This window comes from Camelus bactrianus, chromosome 32, assembly GCF_048773025.1.
Source record: "Camelus bactrianus isolate YW-2024 breed Bactrian camel chromosome 32, ASM4877302v1, whole genome shotgun sequence".
Lineage (NCBI taxonomy): Eukaryota > Metazoa > Chordata > Mammalia > Artiodactyla > Camelidae > Camelus > Camelus bactrianus.
In genome coordinates, this window is record NC_133570.1 from 9,752,673 (window position 1) to 9,776,629 (window position 23,957).

The 23,957-nt window shown below is 44.1% G+C and overlaps 1 protein-coding gene across 10 annotated transcripts in view; it reads left to right on the top strand.

Annotated features, from left to right (window-relative positions):
- The window catches only part of CIT (citron rho-interacting serine/threonine kinase), a 149,991-nt gene that overhangs the window by 69,688 nt on the left and 56,346 nt on the right, over positions 1-23,957 (top strand). For 7 of the 10 annotated variants that reach the window (XM_074356328.1, XM_074356329.1, XM_074356330.1 and 4 more), the window contains exons 11-19: positions 4,549-4,654; positions 5,551-5,694; positions 6,938-7,057; positions 11,477-11,647; positions 11,927-11,977; positions 12,513-12,566; positions 14,997-15,137; positions 17,062-17,187; positions 20,511-20,606. In XM_074356328.1, coding sequence (XP_074212429.1) covers positions 4,549-4,654; positions 5,551-5,694; positions 6,938-7,057; positions 11,477-11,647; positions 11,927-11,977; positions 12,513-12,566; positions 14,997-15,137; positions 17,062-17,187; positions 20,511-20,606 — 1,009 coding nt within the window. The remainder of the gene's footprint in view (positions 1-4,548; positions 4,655-5,550; positions 5,695-6,937; positions 7,058-11,476; positions 11,648-11,926; positions 11,978-12,512; positions 12,567-14,996; positions 15,138-17,061; positions 17,188-20,510; positions 20,607-23,957) is intronic. The other 3 variants (XM_074356336.1, XM_074356337.1, XM_074356338.1) reach the window with 1 other exon arrangement.

Genomic DNA, 23,957 nt, shown 5'->3' on the forward strand with positions numbered 1-23,957 from the left:
TTACATTGTGATCGATTCCAGAATAGCACAGACGTCAGCACTAATTTGCTGTTGCTTTGAAAGTCAGAAGGTTGGCTAATGAAAATTCTCGAAAAAGAAAGTTGTGATGCTATTTCATAGTATCTATTGAGGGGGTGGTCTGTTCATTTAAGAAATACAAATTGAAAGCTTACTTACCATTGACACTAGCAGTTGAATTGGCCTGAGTGTCTACATGAAAAATAAATAGAATACAAATACACTAGCCATACCTGCTAGTGTATTTCTTTCACAGAGATCCATGGGACTGCTGTATTTCAGTTGACTTATTAAAACCAAGAGGATGGGAATAGTCTTTAATCATTGTCTGAAACCTGTACCTTGTCTTGAAATTCGTAGTTCACCATGATCAATGACCCAAAGGCACCAGTACCAAATGGCTTGGCCAAAATGCCACCGGGAACCAAATGCTGGGGACAGTCATATTATGAGTTTTAAATGCCTGGACTGTAAATCACACGTACTTTCTTCTAATTAGCACCACACTTCTCGATCCTATCTGTACGTTAGAATCACCTGGGAGCTTAGTAAAAATGTTGCCAGGGCCACACTCCCACTGTGTCTGTCTCTGGATGAGTTGTCTGATTGGGCCCTGGATACCACTCTTTTTTAACTTATATAAAAAATAAAAACAGGGAAATATACACAAAATGTTATGATAACTCACAGAGAAAAAAATGTGACAATGAGTGTGTATATGTCCATGAATAACTGAAAAATTGTGCTGAACACTGGAATTTGACACAACATTTTAAAATGATTATAAATCAATAAAAAATGTTAAAAAAAATAAAAACAGTTTAAGGTTCATAGCAATATTAGCAAGAGGTACAGAGGTTTCCTGTATCCCCCAAGCCCCCACACCTGTGCACAGCCTCCCCCGTCATCAACATCCCCCAGCAGAGTGGGATGTTTGTTACAGCTGATGGACCCACACTGACACATCATCGTCGCCCAAAGTCCCTAGTTCACCTTAGGGTTCACTCTTGGTGGTGGACATTCTGTGGGTTTGGACAATTATGTAATGACATGTATCCATCATTACAGGATCACACAGTCTTTTCACTACCTGATGCCCGTATTTTTTTTTTTTTTTTTAGAAAGCTCTGCAGGCGATTCTAATATGTAGGCAGGCTGAAGACCAGGGAAGTCCTAGAAAGCTTCAGTGACCTTCCCCCTTATGTCCTCACCCTCCAGCCTCAGCCCCCAACCCCATTATTGTTTATGGGATTGTTTCTACAAGCCGGGTTTGGTCACAGCATACTTACTGCAGTTTTTTTAGATGTAATCTTTATTTATTCTAAAAAAAAAAAAATTTCTTCAGCACCTTTAATCTGAAGAGCCCTTAATTGCTGTACTTAGACCTTCTAAACAGTGAACTTTGGTTGAGCATCGAAATTGCGGAATGAGGAAGTTGGATCCCAAGTGATGGGGCAGGGCTAGTGCATCGTCTCTGGCGAGTGCCTGCAGCTGGGGGCTGCACACCTCCCCATTTCTGGGCCCCATTAACAGGTGACCTAGAATTGCTTTTTTGGGATGAAGAAGCAGTTGGCTTTGTACCCACAGCTGCGCATGTTAAACGTTAAAGGTCTCTGTAGCCTGCCTTCCATGCCTCAAGTTTTTGAGAGCCACCTCCCATCCGATCAGCATGCACCCACATAATTGTTCTCCTGCAAGGCTGCTGGCTCTGTGTTCGGGCACAGAGAGCCGTGGCCTCTCTTGTCATCCCTGACTCTTGTCAATGCAGGCGGCTTAGTGACACGGCGGTGACTCCTGATGACCGAAGGACCAGGGACCCTGTCTCTGGACCACGTCTCCCTCCGTCGGTGGCTCAGGTCTTCTCCAGCCCACCCACCAGAATGAAGTCAGGAGTAAAGGAACTAGCAAAGGCCATGCCACGCAACCCATTTCATCTCAGGTTTTAAAAAAAAAAAAAAAAAAAGTGTGTTTGTAGGTGTTTTGTCTAGATTTAGGTAGAAAACAGTCTGGGGACAGATGCAAAAATTTGTAGCCCAAAGTGAGATTTTAAAAAAGATATATTTCTGGATTTCAGTCCCCATTGGCTGATTTTCTGTGAATAATCAGGATTTGTTCTAATGTGAATAATAGCACAGAGCAGAGTTGTACTATTTCAAGCAAGTGTTTTAGACCTGTGAGGCATGTGCCCGTCACACCGTTGCAAGGGTAGTGATGATTTTAAAAACCAACATGATAACAGTAACGATGGACATTTCTTGAACCCTCATGATGCTCTGGGCACTGTGATGGCGTTCTGTGGGTTATCTCACTGAATTCTCATAAGAACTCTTAGAAGTAGGTTGAGAATTATGCCCATTTTACAGACAAGGAAAGTGAGGCTCAGAGAGTGCACACGGCAAGTGAGTGGCAAAGTAAGATTTTGAATAGAGCTGCGCAACTCTAGGTGTTGGCTTACCTGGCTGCCTTTCGGTGTGTGCAGGGAGCTGTCACACCACTGCCACACCAGCCCTTGTCTCTGGGCTGGCAGCTGTAGGGAGAGAGATCTTCTGAGCTGCTGCAGGGAACTGACCTTTTTTAGGTAGGGAAGTAGTCTGGGGCAGCAGAAAGCAGAACTTTCACCTGCTGGTAAGACGCCAGTGCTCGTTGACAACCAGCTCCTGGAACCCTGTTACCAAGGCAACAGAGATGGGCAGCAGTGGGCTCTGCCTTGCGTCCCTCCGTGCCTAAGAACCTTTGTGGGCTGTTGCGCTGTCCCTGCCCTTTAGCAGTCTCAGTGTTCGTGCCCAGGCTGCCAGTCACTGAGGGAAGCTGCCCTGGATAAGAACTGGTGTCTCCACCCATAAGTAACTGCTTCTGGGAATGAGGCAGGGGTGTGCGTTATGTGTGTGGTGTGGGTGCGTACGTCCATCTTGTGGAGAGAGCATCCTTCCGGCCTGTCGTCAGGAGGTCACGTTACATTATTTGGGGGATACAGTCCTGAGAGTTATATCAGGTGCATTGTCCATCTCTCTACCCCAGCTCTCTACTGAGACCAACCAAAACCATTTGTTAACTGGATGGTTACTTAAGCTCCCTGGACCTCCGTTTTCCCCATTTATAAAATGAGGAAAATAAATTGTATCTGTCTCATAGAGTTGTGTGGGAACTAAAGAGTTAAAACATGCCCCGCTTTAGGGCAGAACTGGCCATAGACCGTCAGTTCTCCGTAGGTGTACGAGTTTCCTCTTGCTGCTGTAACAAGTTACCACAAATACAGTGGCTTAAAACAACACAGATTCATTACCTTAGCCTTCTGGAAGTCAGAAGTCTAAGGTGGGTTTTACTGGGCTGAAAGCAAGGTGGACAAGGCTTCACTCTGGAGCCTCTAGGACAGAATCAGTTTCCTTGCCTTTTTCAGCCTCTGGAGGCCGCCCAAATTCTTTGGCTCATGGCCCCTTCCTACACCTTCAGAGCCAGCATCATAGTGTCTTCAAATCTGATTCTGACCCTTTTCTATTATCACATCTCCTCCCTTCCTCTGCTTCCTTCTTCAAAGGGCCCTGGTGATTACATTGGACCCACCCAGATAATCCGGGACAACCTGCCCATCACAGAATCCTTAACTTCATCACACCTGCCAAGTCCCCTTTGCCACATCTGGTAACAGGTTCCCAGGCTCCAGAGATCAGGATGTGGACATCTTGGGGGAAGGGCTTTTTTTGGCCTATATAATAAGCGTTAGCTGTGTTTATAAAGTGAAACAGCACCAGCCTGGCTGGCTTGGGAATGGGATAAGCAACATTTGGGTCAGTGTAGTCCACTAATAATACCGGACACGTGAAGTGTTAGCTCAGTCCTGCGGCAGGACCTTGGTGCCCACTGTCTTCCCTCCCTGGAGCTTGTTACCGTCCAGAGCTTTGGATGGCCAGAGCCTTCTCATCCTTCAGGTGTCACCCCTCCGAGAAGCCCTCCCTGACCACCCGTGCTGAAAGCAGGCTCCTGATCCACTTCCTATATCATGGCGTGTCACCCTGTCTCCTCCTATGGCATCATCTGTAACCGTTTAGTTTGTGTGTCTGCCTAGTGCAGTCTGTCTGCCCTCTGTTAATGTCAGCTCCCAGAGGGCAGGGACCTTGTCTGTCTTGTCCGCTGCTGTTCCAGTGCCTGGAACAGTTTCTGGGGCAGACTGAGTCAGTCAGTGAACGAAGCCGTGTAGGCACAGTGCCGGGTGTTGAATGCTCATGCTCTCCTGTTGTGGTGGGTCCTTTCATTACCATCCTGCCTCACAGAAATGGAAGCTGAGGCTTGGGGAGGCTGAATCATTGTCTCAGGTCAATGGCGACAGAATTTGCACTAAGATCCGCCTGCTTCCAGGGTTCTTGGTCCTGTCCGCCTCCCTGCCTCATGACCCTGATGTTCTTAGAAGCTACTTGAGCCAGCTCTGTTGCCGGCCAAGGGCTCTGGCAGGCCCGTGGGCTTTGCCACAGTCCCTGAAGGCAGCTTTACGGGCCCACGCGCCGGCCACCTTGACGTTGGTTTTCTTCTACCCAGGTCTGTTGTGTCAAGTCTGGACTCCCCTGCCAAGACTAGCTCCATGGAAAAGAAACTTCTCATCAAAAGCAAAGAGCTGCAAGACTCCCAGGACAAGTGTCACAAGGTATTTATTTCCGCAGCTGGCCTCCCTCCCTCCTCCTGGAGCCTCCCGTCAGTACATGCCGAGGGAGCCGCCCGGGGCCGCCGCTGGCGCTGAGCCACCTGATCCTTCCCTCGCCGAAGTCAGCTCAGAGGGACATGAATTCGGGCCTTGACGCTGCCGTAAACCCTTTAAGTCTTACCCAGAGGAGGCCCTGGATCTAAAACGGCCCGTTGCTCGGCCTGACCCAGCCAGATGTCTGCATCTTCCGGCAGGTGGCGCGGGTCATCACCTGTGGCCGAGCTTCGTCCCATCTGCATTGAGTGATGCGAAGTCTCTCTTCCTAGTCTCTTAAAACTCCTGCCTGTGTCACTGCGGCCACTGTGTTGATTATGCTCAACGTCTCTTAACACTCACTGTTCCTGCCCAGGGGCAGCTCTCTGGAAGCTCATAAAAGTCACTACTTGCCTGGGACTCCTGAGAGTGCAGACGAATACATAGCTCCTTGCCCTGTCCTGGATTTGTCCTCTAGATCTTTGCAAGGAGATGGGGGGGATCAAGATGGATTTGGGATAAAATTAAAGTGACATCTGCAAAAAAAAAAAAAAAAAAAAAACCAAACCAAAAAAAAAAGGCAAACAAGTGATAAAAATGCTGATTGTGGCTTCCTTGCTCACTGGGTTAGAGAAGTGATCAAGTGTGAACGGAGTCTTGTATGAGAGGAGTGACTTAGCATTGGTGACTGTCCTTGAGAAGAACTGTGCGCCCCCGGGGCGAAGAAACCATGGTATTTCCATCCCAACCTTTGGCAAATTAATCCCAGCCCAGACCACCAGGTGGTTTCGGAGGCTGCTTGAGATGTGATTGCTCCTAACGAACCCCCCACGGGCCTTTTTAACGTGTCGATGTGTCTATTTCAGATGGAACAGGAAATGACCCGGTTACATCGGAGAGTGTCAGAGGTGGAGGCTGTGCTTAGTCAGAAGGAGGTGGAGCTGAAGGCCTCTGAGACTCAGAGATCCCTCCTGGAGCAGGACCTTGCTACCTACATCACAGAATGCAGTGTGAGCCTTCCCCAAAGTCCCCTTCCCTCGGAGGTGGCACTTCTGTTGTGTGTGTCTCATCCTGTTCCATGACAGCTTCATGAGGCACGTCACAGCTAGTGGCAGTGTGCAGAGAGGGAGGATGCCCGAGCGAGATGTGTGATCGGCAGAGTAGTTAGTGTGAGCCAGGCGTGAGGTCCCAGAGGAGAGAGGTTAGGCTCCAGGAGGTCCAGGGAGGCTGTGGAGCCTGGAGACGGGCACAGACGTCATGGCAGAGCCATGTCTCCTGTCCTAGCCTCCTTGGTCTTCGTCGTGTCTGACACAACCAGCCTCCGGAGCCGGACTCCCAAATCTTTAGTGTGAGCAAATGTGTTTTGAATCCGCCCCCAAATTAATTTTCCATTCCTTAGAGCCAGCGTAGCAGCAAGGAAACTCAGCCTTAAAAACCTAGACCCTCTGTCATTCTTTACCATGTGACTTTTTTTTGTCTTTTCTTTCCTTCACAAGAGTAGCCTGTCTTCTCCATTGTCTTCGTTAACAGTTTTCATTCAGGTGTTTCTTAACGTACCCAATTCAACAGTCTTACGAAGTCAAATCACATTTTTCTTCCTCCCCCCCTCCCGCACGGGAGAGGAAATCTATAGAACGTGGCTGATTAAGAATAACTTCTATGTTTCCATTCCAGATTTGGCTGCCTTTCAGTGGTGGGTGAACTTATTCAGCTATGTATTTCAGATATTTATTTCAGTGCCACTGAAGCGTTGAGGGAACCTTATGGATGAAAGGTGTCCAGGAAACGTAAGCCAGGAGGTGGAAATAGACTGCTTGGAGTCTTAAATGACACCTGGGCAGAGAATGAAGTCATTGCTACTTTGAAAGAGGGATCTATACTTGATGGTCCTCGAATAACCGATATTCCAGAAAAAGACTCTGTAGCCACCCCAGTGGTGGTTGAACGGCGAAGGGACCTTACTAGTTCTTAAGCCTGAAAGTACAAGTAAGTATGTGCTAGGGCAGGTAGGAGATAGGTGGACGCAGTTACAGCCGGGTCCGTAAGGTCAAGAGGCTTCAGATGACTTTTCTTGAACCAAGGGGTTTTACAGGATGAAAACTGGAATCAGTGACCAACCGGAAGTTGCTGACTTTGGTCCATCGACCGAAACCGCCTCGGCGTCTGCAAAGCAGCCAGCAGCTCCCTTAATGAATCTTTTCAAACAGAGCAGGATCCACAGGGCACCCCTATTAAAATTTTTGCTTTCTGCAGAGCTTAAAGCGAAGTTTGGAGCAAGCACGGATGGAGGTGTCCCAGGAGGACGACAAAGCACTGCAGCTTCTCCACGATATCAGAGAACAGAGCCGGAAGCTCCAAGAAATCAAAGAGCAGGTATGACCCCCTGGCCGGGAGCAGGGCAACAGCTCAAACCTCTCATTTCAGCAGAGGCATATTTGAGGGACAGAGAGAGGGAAGGTGGGGTGCCAGTGAGGACAGAGGTAGAGTTATGTACGTGGGTCACTTGGAACTTTTAGATTCCCCACTATTTATATAAATGGCAGAGTCCTCGTTCCAGTGCCTTTTGAAGGCTGTGCCCCACAATTGCCACTCTTTTCAACTAAAGGTGTAGGTTTAGAGCAAGGATGGGCAAAAAGCTGCCAGTGGGGACGAATCTGGCCAACCACCTGTTTTCCGTGGCCATGAGCTAAGAATGATTTTTGCATTTTTAAATGATTGGGGGGAAAACCCAAAAGAGGATTTCATGACGTGAAAATTACATGGAATTCAGATTTCAGTGTTTATAAATAAAGTTTTATTGGAACATAGCCACACCCATTTATTTACCTATTGCCCTGCCTGTGGCTGCAACCCAACAGTGAGTAGCTGTGGCGGAGGCCACGTGACCTGCAAAGATGAAATTCCTTCCTATTTAGCCTTTTACCGAAAGAGTTTGCCAGTCTCTGCTTTAGACAATTAAAATTTTTTAAAATATATTTTTGTAGCTTTTCAGATGCACTTTCAGTGTTTGAGAGAAGCCAGGATCATTCATAATTTTACTTACGTAACGAAATATTTTGGGAGAAGAGTTTGAGCCATTAAGACCGAGTCAGAATTAACACAGCAAATCTGGCTACAGAAAGCCATCCCTTGTGTTTTCAGGGAAGAGAAACCAGACCTTTAAAAAGCCTACTCTTTTTTTCCCCCTCTCTAAAAGGGTTTTCTTTCTCAATGGTTCATTTTTATTTTGCTTCATTGTTTCCTTTTTAGCATGGGTTTTTTTTTTCATCCTTTGAAGAAACTGTAAATAGAAACTTTAATGAAGAGAATGCAATGAGCAATTGGAGAGCTGAATTATCAGCTGCCAGGCAACTCTCATTCATTTCAGCAAATCTAATGGAAACAGTGATGGAAATGAACATTTTTGTCTCCGGGTAGTGCAAACTTAGCCATCTGGGTGGTGCTAAATGCAAGAAACTCCTCCAAATAATTTTGATTCATTAACTGTTCTTTAAAGAAAGAATTACTGTTTTGGGGGTTTTGTTGACATAATCTCATTATCACCTTAATATTTTTTTTTTAATGATTGGCTAATATCCTCTTTGATAAAAATGTTCTAAATAAACATGCATAGGAAATAGTGCAGTAGGGTTGTCAGGCTTCTGAACAACAATACTTTTTGAAGGTCACGCATAATAATTTGAAAAATCTGCTTTGACAGTTGACTCATTACCCCTTTTATCATAGTTTTCATCCTAAAAGTTTCGAGAGGTAGGCTTCTTTTTCACCCCTTATTCAACATGTTTGGAAATTTGCTCTTGGTGACATCCTGGGGAGATGAAAGCTGTGTTTGGCCACCAGAGGGAGCAGCTGGTGTCCGTGAAATTCCACAGAAGCAGAATTATCAGGGCATTTTGAAAAGGTATATATGCTGGTGGTTGAGTTCAAAGAAATCTCCTTTATGATTCATACCACAGTTGGCATCCATGTAGAGTTTTAGATTTAATGATTTCTGAAAGTTCCATTTCGGGGGAAGGAAACTTCTCCATTTCAGATTTTATTTCTCATCCCAAGAAGGATTTATTAAAATGACTTCTGGTAAGTTTGGTGAGAGCAGAATGTATGTAATCCAGGAAAAAGCGTTTGCTACTTTTCTTTACTTTTTGCTAGGAGTTTACTAGCAAACTCCTAGTGTTTGGTCTGTAGCCTGTTGGTTCCTCCCAGATTTGCCATTTATTCTCTACTCTTCCTCTCAAAGCAGATTCCTGTACCGCTATTTATTTTAAATAGTTGGCTTCTACGTAGCTACCCGCCATGGCGTATTTGGATTTGGTTTGAAACAAAAACACCTGGGAGTCTCACGTGATAGTCTGATTCAGGGGCTGTTAGTAGCAGTCGCTGATTCCCCTCCCCCCACCTCAGGAAGGGAGACAGAAGTCCAGGTGACATGGAAGGCGTTTGTGTTCCATGATTTCTGACTGAACAGGACCAGGTCTGATCCTTCCTTCCCACAAAATCCTGCAGCTCCATTCAGAAGAATGACTTGAGGCAGGACTCAGAAGTTGTCCATTCCCCATCCTGATTCTGTTCAACTGGGACACGCGGTCAAGTCCATGCTGAGATGCGGACAGCTCGCTCGCTCTCTCTCAGCCATCCTTGGAAACAGACCTGATTCTCTTCTCTCAGGTTTTTCCTGAATTAGGAATTTGGTTAGCTGTTGGATATATAGGATTTCCTTGACATGTCCAGTGTCACTAACAGTGGCTCAACAAATGAGGTAGAATTCTTTCTGATGCTTGTAGCAGGCTGGGTGCCCCAAAAGCTCAGATGCTGGCAGAGATGTTGCCTGATACTCACCTTTCTCCCCCCGGGTGCTGACAGCTCGAGGAAGAGAGATGTTGGCGGGGAGGAACTGCGCTGTGCCCTCGCTTTTGATGAAACGCAAAAATTATGTTCTCTTCTTGCCGACGTAAGTTTAATAAGTCAGAGAAGGGTACCCAAGGGTAAGAGGTGACCAAGCTTTCCCTCCACCTCTGCTTCCTCTACAGTTTGTGCCTGTGGGCAAGGCGGCTGCTACTTCTGATTTTTTAAACATTTAAAATCAGAAAAAAAAAGTTGAGCTTTTAGGTAAAAGATGCTGTTTTCATAGATAATGTTTTTGTCCTTATATGAATGTAGTTGTAAAACAGAATTTTTAATATATTTTTTTTAATGGAGGAAGGGGTCTAGGAAGGCCCAGAGCCGTGAAAGTCTTAGTAAGTCATAACGCAACCCTGGCTGAGGGGTCTAGAAAAACCCCAAATAGGGGATGTACCGTTCCACATATTTGTCTCATGTTCCACTTTGTGAGTTCAGGTAATTGTTGAGTAGGTTACAAAGGCCTTTCAAAGCCCAGCACCACCTACTTAGTGTGCATTGTCCAGAAAACCTGGTACCCCGTGACTTGGAGGATTGACCTTCAATAACAGTACAGTTGGTCCTCGATATCCAGGGGTTCCATATCTATAGATTCAACCAACTGGATTGAATTTGGTCCTGGAACTAAATCCCGTGGATACCGAGGGATGACTGTGTGCTTTTGAGTAGAAGGGAGAAAATGAGACCATGCTCCACTCTGCTCATTCTTCCCCTTTCCCCTCTACCAGTCATACAGGGACAGATGTGCTTACATGAAAACCATCCATTTTCATAAGGACATCACCTCCACTTTAGTGTGCACTGGGGGGATTGCCTGTTACAATGGGATGAAGGATTTACTTTCTACTATTACTTAAAAAAAATCAATGACATTTTATTGCTTGAAAAGACAAATCCTTGCTCAGTTGATACCTCTTCATGGGAGAGTGGATCTTAGAGAAAAAATTCTTTTTTCTTTTCATTTTGTATCTCCTACCCACCCATCCTACCCCAGCTGCCTTGGATTGGATAACGTTGCTCATTCATAATCCTTATATGTATAAGCTTTGCTTTTACTAACAATATTTTCATGCTTTGCTCCCAAATTTTCAAAACCATTGCCCATTTCTTCTGGTAAATCCACTTCTGGAAAACCTCGATGCAGATGTTCAGTTTTGATTTTAGAAACTCACATTGGAAAAGGTTGGACTGTTTGGATCACTTTAAAGGCCTGGCTCAAAGGGAACAAGGTAATTCTTTCTTCGGAGTCTTTCTCACAAGTTATTTTGACCAGAGCCCGTGTTTTCTGACCTCTCCAAATTCCAGGGTGACTTACATTTCAAGAGCAATGTTAAGTTCATCATTCAGTTCGGGGCCCAGAAAAATTAATGGTGAGAAACTGACATGATGAGTTTCACCTTCCAAGATTCTCTCCACTGAGATTTCCAATGACCCCCCTGTGTCTCTGAAAGGTTAATTTTAAAACTCGCACCGTATCTAATTGTGTTAGGCGCACTTCTAAAGGACAGATCTATATAAATGATTACCCTTGGAGGAATGCTCCACGTAAGCAGATTATCCTGGTTGTTTAAAGCACCCCCCCTTTCAGCTCTCCCGTGTTAGAGGCCTTAAGGTTCTGTGCTGCTGGTACAGTGTTATTTGCTCAAAGGATCTTTCTGCATACAGGCACATGTATTCCAAACGGTGTTACTAGTGACGTGATCTTCATGAAAGCAGCTTAAAGACTGAACGTTCCTTCCTCCCTCCCCTTCCCCGTCTCTCTCCTCACCTCTTCTCTAGGTCTGTTCTCTGCCGATCGCTCCTCAGTGTGTGTGTGTGTCTTCCCTCTGGGGTCCACGTTTCTCTGTCTTCACGCCCTGTCTCTCCTCACCTTCCTTCCGTTGCCCACATCTTTAGGAGTACCAGGCTCAGGTTGAGGAAATGAGGCTGATGATGAACCAGCTGGAAGAGGACCTCGTTTCGGCCAGAAGACGGAGTGATCTCTACGAGTCAGAACTGAGAGAGTCCCGGCTGGCCGCCGAGGAGTTCAAGCGGAAGGCGACAGAGTGTCAGCATAAACTGATGAAGGTAGCCACCTCCCCGCCAGGAGGGTATCTTGTGAGGTGGAGTCATGGATGACCTAACACTAAAAAAGGGAATGCTAGCTTTGTGGGTGTGTGTTTGGAAAATGGTGGGGTGCCCTGCAAAGCTCCTGGTCTTAGAGATGATAACTTACATATTTATTCATTTTATCATCATCATCATGATTTTGGCCACAGAGACCAAAAAGGTACAGCGGGAGGTATTGTCTTGTAAGACTTTTAGGTTCCTGAGATTTCCCAATATGTTGTATCTTTTAAATTACAGGCTAAAGATCAAGGGAAGCCTGAAGTGGGAGAATATTCCAAACTGGAGAAGGTATTTTCCATTACTGGTGTATTTAGTAAATTTAGTCAACACTCTCCTAAATGTCACTCCTCATGGCCCGTCATTGGTTAAGAAGACACTTGCAATGAATAGAGAACACTCTTCCACCCTTATTTTGATGGTCAGTCTCCAGACGACCATCTTTAGCTTCAGCTATGCCTCTAAAAGCGATAAAAGGCACTTCATTTTTCTGTCATGCCTGCTCCCGGTAACATACAAACCTAGATACTTAGTAAAAACACAGGTGAAAATTCTCCCTGTTTTAAGATACCCAGTGACTTTGATTCTGTTTTTTGTCATCTGTGTGTCTGTTACTGGTTCTAGAGAAACAGTCCACATGGAGGTTTGCACTGGAACATTCACAGGCTTCTCTGATAGGCTTCTGTTCTTCCTCTCCATCAGTAGCTACTGGGATACAAAATAGAAAGACCCCACAGAAACCTCAAGAAAATAGGACTGTAATAAATGTAGCAGGTCCTTAACACTGATTTGCCTTTTGCTTTATTTCCTGGGATTTTAATTACAGATCAATGCTGAGCAGCAGCTCAAAATTCAGGAGCTCCAAGAGAAGCTGGAAAAGGTAAGCCCCCGGTGTTTTTTTTAGGGGGGATCTTACACCACCCCATCTCCAACTACTATTCCTTACCTTGTCCTGGAGCATGAAAGATCAAAGAAACAGAATTAGTCACCCTAAGCGCCTAGGAAAATGAAGGCGGAGTGAGCCATTACCTGAAAATACCAGAGTTCTGAAGATACTTTTTCCTTTTGAGATGTGTCAGCAGTGTGGTTGTGTTTTGTTTTTTTAAACCAAGCTTGGAGGGAGGGAAATAGCTCAGTGGTAGAGTGCATGCTTAGCATGCACGAGGTCCTGGGTTCAATCCCCAGTACCTCCATTAAAAATGAAAAACAAAACAAAACCAAGCTGTGTGAGACTCTGAAACCAAAGTTCTGATTGTATTAGGACAGAACCCAACAGGCCTGCTCCTCTCCCTTCAGGAGGCCAGGCTCGCCATTTTGCACATTTGTGAGAGAAGCCTGTGTCATTCATGACCCAGACTGCTTTCAGTCAGAAACGACCATGTTCCTGTGCCTTGGAAGGCTGGAGGAGGCCAGAGTGCTCGGGTGGCTGGGGTTGGTTGACAGCATCCTGTTTCTGCTAATGGCCCTTCCTTTAGGTGAACACAAGAAATGCTCAAGAAAGGACCAGAATGAATGTGGTTCTGACACGTGCCTTTCACGCCGAGAATGTTTGTGAATGTGTTTACTAGGGCCCTTCTTCCTCCTCCTTTTTAAAAAAATTGTTATTAAAAACATACAGCATTAAATGTACTATTTTAATCATTTTGAGAGTCCGGTTCCTTAGTGTTAGGTGTGTTCCTCTTGTGGGAGAGTAGATCTCTAGAACTTTTTCATCTTGTAAAACTGAAACTCCTTGCTAGACACCACTATCTCCTCCCTCCTTCCCAACCCTTGGTAACCACCTTTCTACTTTGTTTCTGTGATTTTGACTGCTTCGGGTACTTCCTATGGGTAGAATGATGCAGTGTTTGTCCTTTTGCGATTGGCTTATTTCACTTAGCATGATGTCTTTGAGGTTCATCCACGTTGTAGCATGTAGCGGGATTTCCTTTTTAGAGGCTGCATAATATTCCTTTGCCTGTATGTTCCTCATTTTCTGTATCCATTCATCTGTTGCTTTCTCATACAGTCTTGAGGTCACTGCTGGAAGCCTGGATCTCCGTCTTTCAGCCAGAAGTTTGTGTGAAGGTTCATGTCTCCATCTAGAACCAGGCTCTCCTGTAAAAGTGGGAAGTCGCCCACACATCTCAGCCACAGATATAATTTAAAATTTTCCAGTAGACATGTTAAAAAGTGAAAAAGAAACAGGGGAAATTATCTGAATGATACAGTTTATTTAATCCAGTGTATCCAAAAATATCACTGCCATGTGTATGGATATTAAAACATTTTTAAAATGTGTTAAACTTAAGTTAAAATTAAAAATTAATTTCCCAGCCACACCAGCCACATTTCAGGTGCTCACCAGGCACATGTGATGATTGGCTCCCATGTTGGATGGTGCTGGTCTTGCAGCTGGAGTTCCCTTGCAGGTTTCACTTTTTAAAATTATAGTTTAAAGCAAAGGAGTATGAGCTTGTTGGTTTCTTACACTCATATCGTTACTGTGATGCTAGAAGAGATGCAGTATAGTTAAGATGCCAAGAAAAATTAACCTCAAAAGCGTTCACTGTTTGGGAGAGTATAGCTCAGTGGTAGATGTGTGCTTGCCATGCACAAGGTCCTGGGCTCAATCCCTGGTCCCTCCATTAACAAAAAAAAAATAAATAAACCGAATCCCCCCCCCCCAAAAAAAAAGTTAGCAAAAAAAATTTTTTTTAAAAAGTAAAGTATATTGGAGGATTATATAGGTTAGAAAAGGGGGGGTTGCTGTTTTTTTTTTTAAACCTGAATTTATGAGCCACCATGAACACTGGTAATTGTGCCCTTTGATAGGCATTTATTTGAAAAAAAATTTTTTAGTTTTGATCTTGTTTTCATATGAAAGTTGATAGTAAGATTCCCCATAGGAAAATAGCAAATGAGATGATTAAGGAGAAAGTTAATGCTTCGAGGTAAATACACTAATACCTGGACAGATAAATCCTACACCTTTTTGCTCACATTTATTATGTTGTATTGAATCTAAGGTGCTAATGATTGTCTGATGCACTACTATCTTATGTGCCCCAAGAAAGAAAAACAGTCAATTTTAATTGCAGGATGCATTCAAAATTCAGTGGTGTTGAAAATATATATATATACGTTTAAGTTAAGTGTACCTTAGAACAGGTGAAATACAGAATAAGATGAACGTTTATATGTTTCAGAAAACAGATATAATGTATCTCCACCTCAGTGTGACCTGAGCTTTTTCTGTTTATAGGAGACGTTCCCCATCTTTTCCCACGAGTAACTGTGGCCATCTCTCATCTGCTGCTTCTCCTTTCAGGCTGTCAAAGCCAGCACAGAGGCCACCGAGCTGCTGCAGAACATCCGCCAGGCCAAGGAGCGGGCCGAGCGTGAGCTGGAGAAGCTGCAGAACCGTGAGGACTCTTCCGAAGGCATCAAAAAGAAGCTGGTGGAAGCCGAGGTGAGCAGGGGACCTCCAGCCCCCGGCGGACGGACCCTGGTCCTGGTGTGGCTGGCCTTTGGCTGTGCCGAGAGGGCAAGAAACCACGGAACCACCCTGGCTTGTGTCTGACCAAACCGCATTCCTTTCCGCCAATCCCTCTGAAACCTGAGAGGCTTGGCGACATTCTCCCCAAAGGGGAGAGAGATTTGTCACAGCAGCTCCGAGCAGAAAGATGTTTTGATGAAAACCTTTCCTTCCTGTTTGTTTTCCTCTGACTGGCTCACTCGTGGGAGGATTCTTGTTGGTCTGGATGAGCTGGAACGCCACCCCTGAGATTTCCTTTTTCCTCCTCCGTATCTCTTTTCTCCTGGCCTTTGCCCCCGCAGTGCTAATAACATATTAATTGTCAGGGCTCCAGCTGTGACCTGCGTGTGTTGACAACTCCCAGATCTGTATTTTTGGGCCTCTTCCTCCAATTCTTTGTTGTTGTTGTTGTTGTTGAAACCAGTTACACAATTATACAGGCACACACACGAGTGTCTTCTCGTAAAACACTTAGAACTGAAGAATAGTGAATAAAAACTGACGTCTCCCCTTGACTCCTTTCCGCCCGCCCCAACACCTTGGCGGTCGTTCTGCAGAACGGATGTGCCGTAGTTGACTTAACCGTCTCCCTGTCCTGGGCCTCCTGATTTTCCGTATCACAGTGTTGGCGTGGACCCTCCTTGGCCACGTCTCTTTGGGGCCACCCTCCCCAGCGATCTGGGCAGTGTTTCCCACGGCTCCCCTGACATCTTGATGGGGTGTCTGAACAGTGCCTCAGATCTAGAATTAACTCAGCATCTTCCCCCCCGAGTCTGGGTGGCCTCCTCAATTTCCTCATGCTGATCAGGGCCACTGTCATTCATCTGGTCCCCCACTCCCCACCGCCTCCCACCCTGGCTCAAAACCTTGACATCATTTGCCTCCCCTTGGGCCCTGCATTCAGCAAGTCGCTCAGCCCTATAAATCTATACACATTGTCTCTCCCCGCTCAGCCCCTGCTGCCCATTCCTGGAGGCCTCTCCTGCAGCCCAGGCCCTCTTCCTCTCAGCTGAGCAGATGTCATAATTTCTTGGCTTTCTGCTTCTAGTCTCACCTTCCTCTGAATGACCTCAGACAACGTCAGATGCTCAGATTTACAACATAAGGCTCCTCAGAGCCCCCTGCCCCACCCTACGCCTTTCAGGGCTTCCCTCTGTCTCAGGTACGCCCCTGAGCCTCGTAGATACATGTGACTCTCTCACCCGCACATGCGCCCCCCTCCCCTTTGCTCCTGCTCCTTGGGTGCACCTGATGCTGCAGCCACTGTACCTTCCAACTGGGGCCTAAACCCGGCTCTCAACCACCTCCATGTTTCTGCGAATACTCCCGCCATGTTTGAAAGGCCTTCCCCCACCTCTCCTGCCCTTTCCGCTCCAGCCCGCTCTATCCCCACCCTCTCCAGAGCTCACATCTCGGTGACTCCTCCCCTCACCCATTCAGTGAAAAGGCCCCTCTCCTGCCTACAACGTCCCATCCCACCGCCCTCTAGACCCATTTGCTTCACGGCTCTTCCCCCTCTTAATCTATATTATGTTTATATGTGTTTATCTTATCTTTCCCAAGGGCAGGAATTCTGTCGGCTTCCCCTTTGTATCTTCCGTGATGCCTAGTGTGGTACTTTGCAGATAGTAGGCGCTTGGTAAATATTTGAATGAATGAATGCACTCTTGTAACCTACAACACGCAAGTACGACTCGAATGACAAAACCCGATTCTCTTCGCTGTCGTTTCGGGCGCCCGAGACTTCTCTTCCCGCCTCGAGTGTACGCTTCTCGAGGGCCCTCTCCCTCGGTGCGGGCGCTGTGCCCGTAGAGCGGTTTACTCCATTAAAACTCTCTGATTGATTCACGATCTGCAGGAACGCCGCCACTCTCTGGAGAACAAGGTAAAGAGGCTAGAGACCATGGAGCGTAGAGAAAACAGACTGAAGGATGACATCCAGACAAAATCCCAACAGATCCAGCAGATGGCTGATAAAATTCTGGTGAGCAGGAACCAAAGTGGGGAAGTTGCAAGCTAACAGGTTAGAGGTTGCAGAGGGAAGGGGGTCCAAAGGAGAATCAACCACCATCACAGGGGAGGTGATCGCCAAGCAGGTGAACCAGGAGAGGTGGCTTTAGTGGGCGCCACATCAGAGACTAGTGTGAATAACCAAAGGTTGGACATTCCAGCACTGGTAACAGATCCAACAGTATGGTTTTTTTTTTTTTTTTTCTGCTCTATTTGCTACTGCCTGACTTCTTTTTAGCATGAACGTGCACGCTCTGTCATTTCCGATACATTTTTACAGGAGCATTTACTTACTTCTATCAGCAGAGTTTTGTATGGCCGTTAACTTCGCAAATGCCCGTTTAAAAAGGTGTGGGATTCAGACCTTTAAGACCAACACCCGGATTCTTGCTTCTGCCGAAGGAAGAAATTAGTCACGCAGACTTGTTTTTCTCGGAGTAGTATTTGTCAGAGAGCCCTGTTCACCCACTCACTTTCTCTGCTACAGTTGGTTATTATTACTATTATTTTCCATTCCCTTACATGTAGCAGATCTTTTTTTTTTTAGGTTTGTCATCACGATGGTTCTGTTTCCGGCTCTGATGACCAAACTAACTTAACCAAGGAAGGCTCGGGTGGTACCTAGAGATGTGTTGGAGTTTTGCCCCTGCCAGGGTGGAAGGCGGGTGAACCTTTAAAGGACTGTCCTTGGATTTCAGTCCCAAAGCCAGGAATGTGATACCGTTTTTGGAGCCTGTCCATAGGAGTAGTTGCTGTTCTCCACTAGAAAGGGGCAAGGTGGTGAGCAGGTCACTTTGCATCTCCCCCCCCCGCCTTCTCTCTCTCTGCATCACTTCTGGGAAATGAGTCACCAGCAACTATATGAGCTCAAGAATGACTGACTTAGAGGCTTATGCTTAATACCAAAAACAAAAACAAAAAACACCACCCCTTCAAAACTTTACATTTCTGTGTTTGTATATATTGATGAACATACGGATATTCTTGAACAAAGAGGTGGAAAGAAAAATTGGTTAAATAGCGTTGCTTTGACACGTCGTCTTCACATATACGTCTGCACACAAGGGCCAATGTGACTGTTAAGTCTACTTTTTCTGTTCTCTTGTTCCGTCATCAAAGTTTCTCTTGGCAATTGTCAAGTGTGTGAATTTTAACGTGAGTAAAATTAATTCCCACCGAGATTCCACCACTGCCACCCCTTGCTTGGTGCAAACGACGTGGTTGAGTCTCTCGTGGTTGCAAAGTGTTTCTCTGTTTAATGGTGATGTGTTCATTCATTCATTCAACAAATATTTAATGAGCTTCTACTATGTGCCAGGCACTGTTCTAGGAGCTGGAACTATAGCAGCGAACAACAGTGTTTGCCTAACAGGACTGAAGAGTCCAGTCCAACACATATACAAAAGATAACGTTTAAAAAAAAAAATGACAACAACAACAAAAAATGCCAAACTGCTAAGAAGTCAGATTTCAGAATGTCTGCTTTTTCCAGAGGTTCACTTGCAATTAAAATGTGGGAGTGTAGAGTTCTGCATTCCTGGATTGTATGTTGTAAAGTACCATTCATAGGTAGACCAGAAATTCGGTCTTCAAGGTTGTCAAGTCTCAGGTATCTGAGTTTTCGACTTATTATTTGATTGATTTCCATTCCTGTGCTACCTTAGGAGGACTGAAACTAAGAAAAGATTTTTATCAAGTGATTTCTAACATAAAGGAAAAGTACACAGATTTCGTTGTCCGAATGTGTCTTGCCACCTGCCCGAATATCTTTGTGTTTGTGACTTCATTTATCAGAAGGTGCCTTTTGCTCAAGAACCTTGTGCTTTAAGCTGTGAAGTATATGGGACACAGGCAAAGAGGGGTCCTTAATACCGTTACATAATGATGATGCTTGGAAACAGATCCCAAGATGTTATTTGCATTAAAATATTTGCTATTATGATAAGAACTTTCAAAACAGATAATTGGGGTCCTCGTTACAGCAGTCTTTTGCTTTAATAAAAGAATTCTTTTCTAGGAACCCTTTAATACACAAAAAGCCCTTAAAGTATGTTTTTATTTATTGAAGTTCTGTTTACATTCAACTTTTCAAGATCACATCTGTCAGATTGCAATGGATCCTGTGCACCTGGTCTTAAAATTGAACACTTTACTGGACCCCAAAGCAAAGTCAATGCTTGCAGACTTCAGATTTTCAAAGGCTTAATCAGTAACATTTTATGTTGTGTGAATCTGAAAGTATTTTTTCCACATTTTATGGTCGTATCCGGTATAATTTCGTCATTCTTCAAAATTCTCATAATTACTCCCATTTCAAAGAGAAATTTCCTGATAGTGTGAAGAGATGAAAACTTGGAGTAGTGACTTTTGATATTAGTAATTAACTAATGGGTCCAGATTCATGAGAATTAATGTAGTTGCAGATATCTGCATTTGGAGAATGTTTCAGTTAGTTGAATGTTGTGTTTTATAAGATCAGTTTATAATACGTTGACAAATGAATTGGTATAATTTTCAAATGAATCACAATTTAAAAACAGTTTAAAAGCAGAAATCTTAATAAAAGAATGAAGAGAATGTTGAATTTGAGCTATTTCTATATATACACACACACACATATTTATGTCATTTTTAGTGAATTTTATGTTCTGCTTTGTGCCCATTAGCATTGTATCATATAAACATGACATGGTATGAACATCTCCAAATACTCACATCCTCCATATAACCTGTCTGTTAAAGGAATCGTTCAAAACTCCAAGTGTTTGAATCATTACATTAGTTTTCCTTCTTAGCTAGGGTTCTTGAGCAATCATTTTGTTAATGAGGAAGATACAAAATAATTTTTTGATCATCATACATTAACTTTAAACCTCAAACAAGTGGAAATTACTTTTCCTCATTCAAGCCTGCCATAGCAGCGAGAACAGCCTGAGGTTCAAGACCGTGGTCAGGGGCTTTGTGCTGTACTGAATTTTCACACTGTGTTGCCTTGTGAAGTCGTACTTCTCTAGGCAGAGATGAAGAGCTGCCTTTGTTTGACCTGTCCCACTGGCAGAGTTCTGATCCCAGCCCGCCAGTGTTGCATGTCTGTGTGTGAATACTTGGACTTGGAAAACCCAGGGCCAAGGCTCAGGGGTGGTTTCCTTTCCAAAGGCCGTGAGGGCTAGTAATGAAGAAACGGATGCCTGTTACCTGTGGTGCCTGTGCCAGAGTCGTGTTTCCTGTGAATGTCTAATGTGCGTTGGCTCCGTCCTTCCCTTGTACCCTTGACCGACTGTTCTTGTGTGTCTGTAGGAGCTGGAGGAGAAGCACCGGGAAGCCCAGGTCTCAGCCCAGCACCTGGAGGTGCACCTGAAGCAGAAAGAACAGCACTACGAGGAAAAAATCAAAGTAAAGAAAAACGTTCTAATCTTTCCTGGCATTCCTCCTGGAGCACCACATAGCTCCTCTCCCTTTCTGGGCACTTTGGGCCACTTCTTGCTAGAACAAAGGAGTGTCTGGGGTAACTGCTGTCCTTAGGTCATGGTGGGAGGTCTGGGGATGTTATCCATGGGTTTGGGTAGCAGAAGTTCAAAAAATTTATTTAAAAAATTTGGTCGTCATGTATCCCAGCTCCATCTTTAAAATGATTTTTGACCCATGGTCCTTCAGTCCATGAGTGTCTATAATTTAGATCTAGACAGATTCGCCACTTTCTTTGCTTTTAATTTCCTTCCTGCACCTCAAACCTGGGATAATTTTCCTTTTGTTCAAATTACATCCTTGAGGACTTTGTTAAGTGAAAATCTCCTGGAGCCAAACTCTCTGTTTTGGGTGTCTGAAAATGTCTTTATTTCACCCTCATTCTTGAACGATGTTTTGACTGGGGAGAGAATTCTAGGTTGGCACTTATTTCTTATAAAACTCTTTGAAGGTATCATTCCATTGATGTTTGGCTTTTATTGTTTCTATTGATGGTCAGCTGTCAGTCTAACTTGCTTTCTTTGAAGCCATCTTTCTTTTCTCTTTGGCTGCTTTTCAAACTTTACTTTGTCTTTAGCTTGTTAAAGATTTACTGTGATATGTCTAGATGTGAATTTATTTTTATTTATCCTTCTTGAATTTGACCGGACTTTTGAATATATTGGGTTTTTAAAAAATCAATTCCAGAAAATTACTGGTTGTTCTATCTTTTCTTCCCTGTTTCCTTCCCTAATGAGAATTTGGTTAGGCATGTGTTAGATTTTCACCAATCTTTTTTTTTTTTTCCATTTCCTTATCTGTTGGTACTACACGCTGGTTAAGTTCTGAATGATTTTCCAGTATACTAATTCTTACCTGTCTAATCTGCTGTTAAACCTATCCATTGAGTTTCAGATTTTAGTTATTGTGTTTCTTTTTTTTTAATTGTGTTTATTTCTTGGCATTCTGTTTGGTTCTTTCCCAAGTTTACTTAAGATTATTTAAGACAGTAACTTTCTATTCCCTGTATTCATTTGAAGCTTGTCTTCTGCTTCTTTAAACACATTAGTGTAGATGTTTTATGATCTGTACCTGATAATTCCCGAAGGTCTGTTTCTCCTCTGTTGTTTCTATTGGCTCTTTTTCATGATGTCTGTCTTTTTTGTGTGCCTGGTCAACTGCTCATTTTCCTTGGATGATGATGATGATGATGATGATGATGATGATGATTATTATTATTTACTTTTTTAAAAATTGAGTTACAGTCAGTTTACAATGTTGTGTCAATTTCCAGAGTAGAGCACAATTTTTCAGTTATACATGAACATACATATATTCACTGTTGCATTCTTTTTCACTGTGTGCTACCACAAGATCTTGTATATATTTCCCTATGTTCTTTGGAACACTATTAATGGAAATTCTTTGAGGCCTTGAATGAAAATGTGTGCCCACCTTGGAAGGTGGCCCTGGGCTCTGATTTCTCTGTCTTCTTACCCTTTGAGGCAATCAAAAATGGGGATGGGGAGGGTATAGCTCAGTGGTAGAGTGCGTGCTTAGCATGCATGAGGTCCTGGGTCCAATCCCCAGTACCTCCATTTAAAAAAAATAATAAATAAATATAATTACAACCCCCAAAAATTAAATGAAAAAAAAGTGAAATTAAAGTTTATTTGGTTCAACAAATGCCTCAAGTTCAAAACAGCTTTGTGCCTTTTCTTACCTCTCTGGGTTTCTACTTTCACTTAGATTTTAGCCTGTAATTTCTTAATCTCTTGCCAACTTTTATTAGGTCCTTTTGGAAACCTGTTTTCCACATTCTGTCTAGCATTTTAAATCATTTTTCATGGAAGAGCTGACCTAAGTAATCCAGCCCACCATATAAAATAATATATTCAATTACTATTTCACTTACTGAAATTATTATTTTAGTTGAATTATTATTAATGAATCAGTGATCAGAAATGGCTGCCAGCCTATCTATTTTCCTTTGAAAAATCACATCGATTTCATAACGATTTTGGGCCAAGCCTTTAATTCTTCTGTTCTTGAGAATCAGACCTTGGTCATTACATCTTAAATACTGTCTCTTTCCCTTCCAAGTCGGACACTGAAAGAGGCTTTTAATTTCTGCAGTGATGACGTTATCGGTGTGGTTGGTGTTCCCAAAGAGTTGGCTGTTCCTTTTTTTTTTTTTGAAGAACCACACCCATTCATACTGACACCCTCATCATCATCCCCACCCTGGCATCTTTTTCCCTTTAAGCCCTGGTGTTACTTTTGATTGTTTTTCACTGAAAGAAATATAGGAAAAGAACCCAGAAGGGACCTCACAGTATTTTAGTGTGACCCCTCCCCCCCACTTTAGTGCATTTTATACTTTATCTACCAGTCCTTTTGGTTTGAGTTCTTCCTGGCTTCCAGACGTCTATCTTTGAAATAAACCAACTTTCAGAAAATTATGAGAATGTATACAATACTCCACTGGCACCTTTGCATGATGAAGATAACCTTTGCAAAATTCATTATGTAATTTGGGGTGAGTATGTTGACTTTCCTGTCCTAAAGCCGTGTTCTGTCTTAAATTGATATAAATGTGTACAGCGGAATCTCTCATTTCAGACACATCCCCTGCTTCCCTCCCATGCATCTTCTTGTTTGTCTACCTGCCAGTCAGAGCTGAGATGCGTGCGTTCTTGAGAAAGCTTATTCCTTCTCACCCACACTCACCTATGCTGGTATCCATCCCTGCCAAAGCGGAGGTCTTAGTTTAAGCAGAGTCGTCCTGAAAAGGTGCTTTGTTGCTTTGGCATCTCAGGAAAAAAAGAGCATCCCTGGGCTAGACATTATGTGGTCTCTGCTGCCTTTAGATGGAAAGAACTTGGCTTTGTAGAGCCTAGAGAATGTGAGGGACAGATCTATTTTCTTCCGTCTTCCCTCCTGGCATCTTTATGAAACCATTTCTTTGTAGTCTGCTGTGCTTGGTGTTCCTGTTCCCTCCTCTGGAAGGCCCTTTAGGTAATAATTATGACCGTACCCCAGATTCTCTCCTTGTCTCGTTCATAATTTTAGAATCGCACCCCAACATCCAAGAGGATGGGCCCCCTTATCCTTCTGAGGTCCGTCCCTCCTCCCATGACCCTGTCCCCCACCTTTTATTCTTCTCCACCTCTCACTCTGTGTTTTCCATCAGTCGGTTCTAGTTTAAAGCCCTCTTTGAAATCCGTCCTTTCCTTTCTTCATCATGTGGGCCCCCTCCCTGCTGACTGGCTCTTTTTAAGGGCTGATGTCCCCATGAGC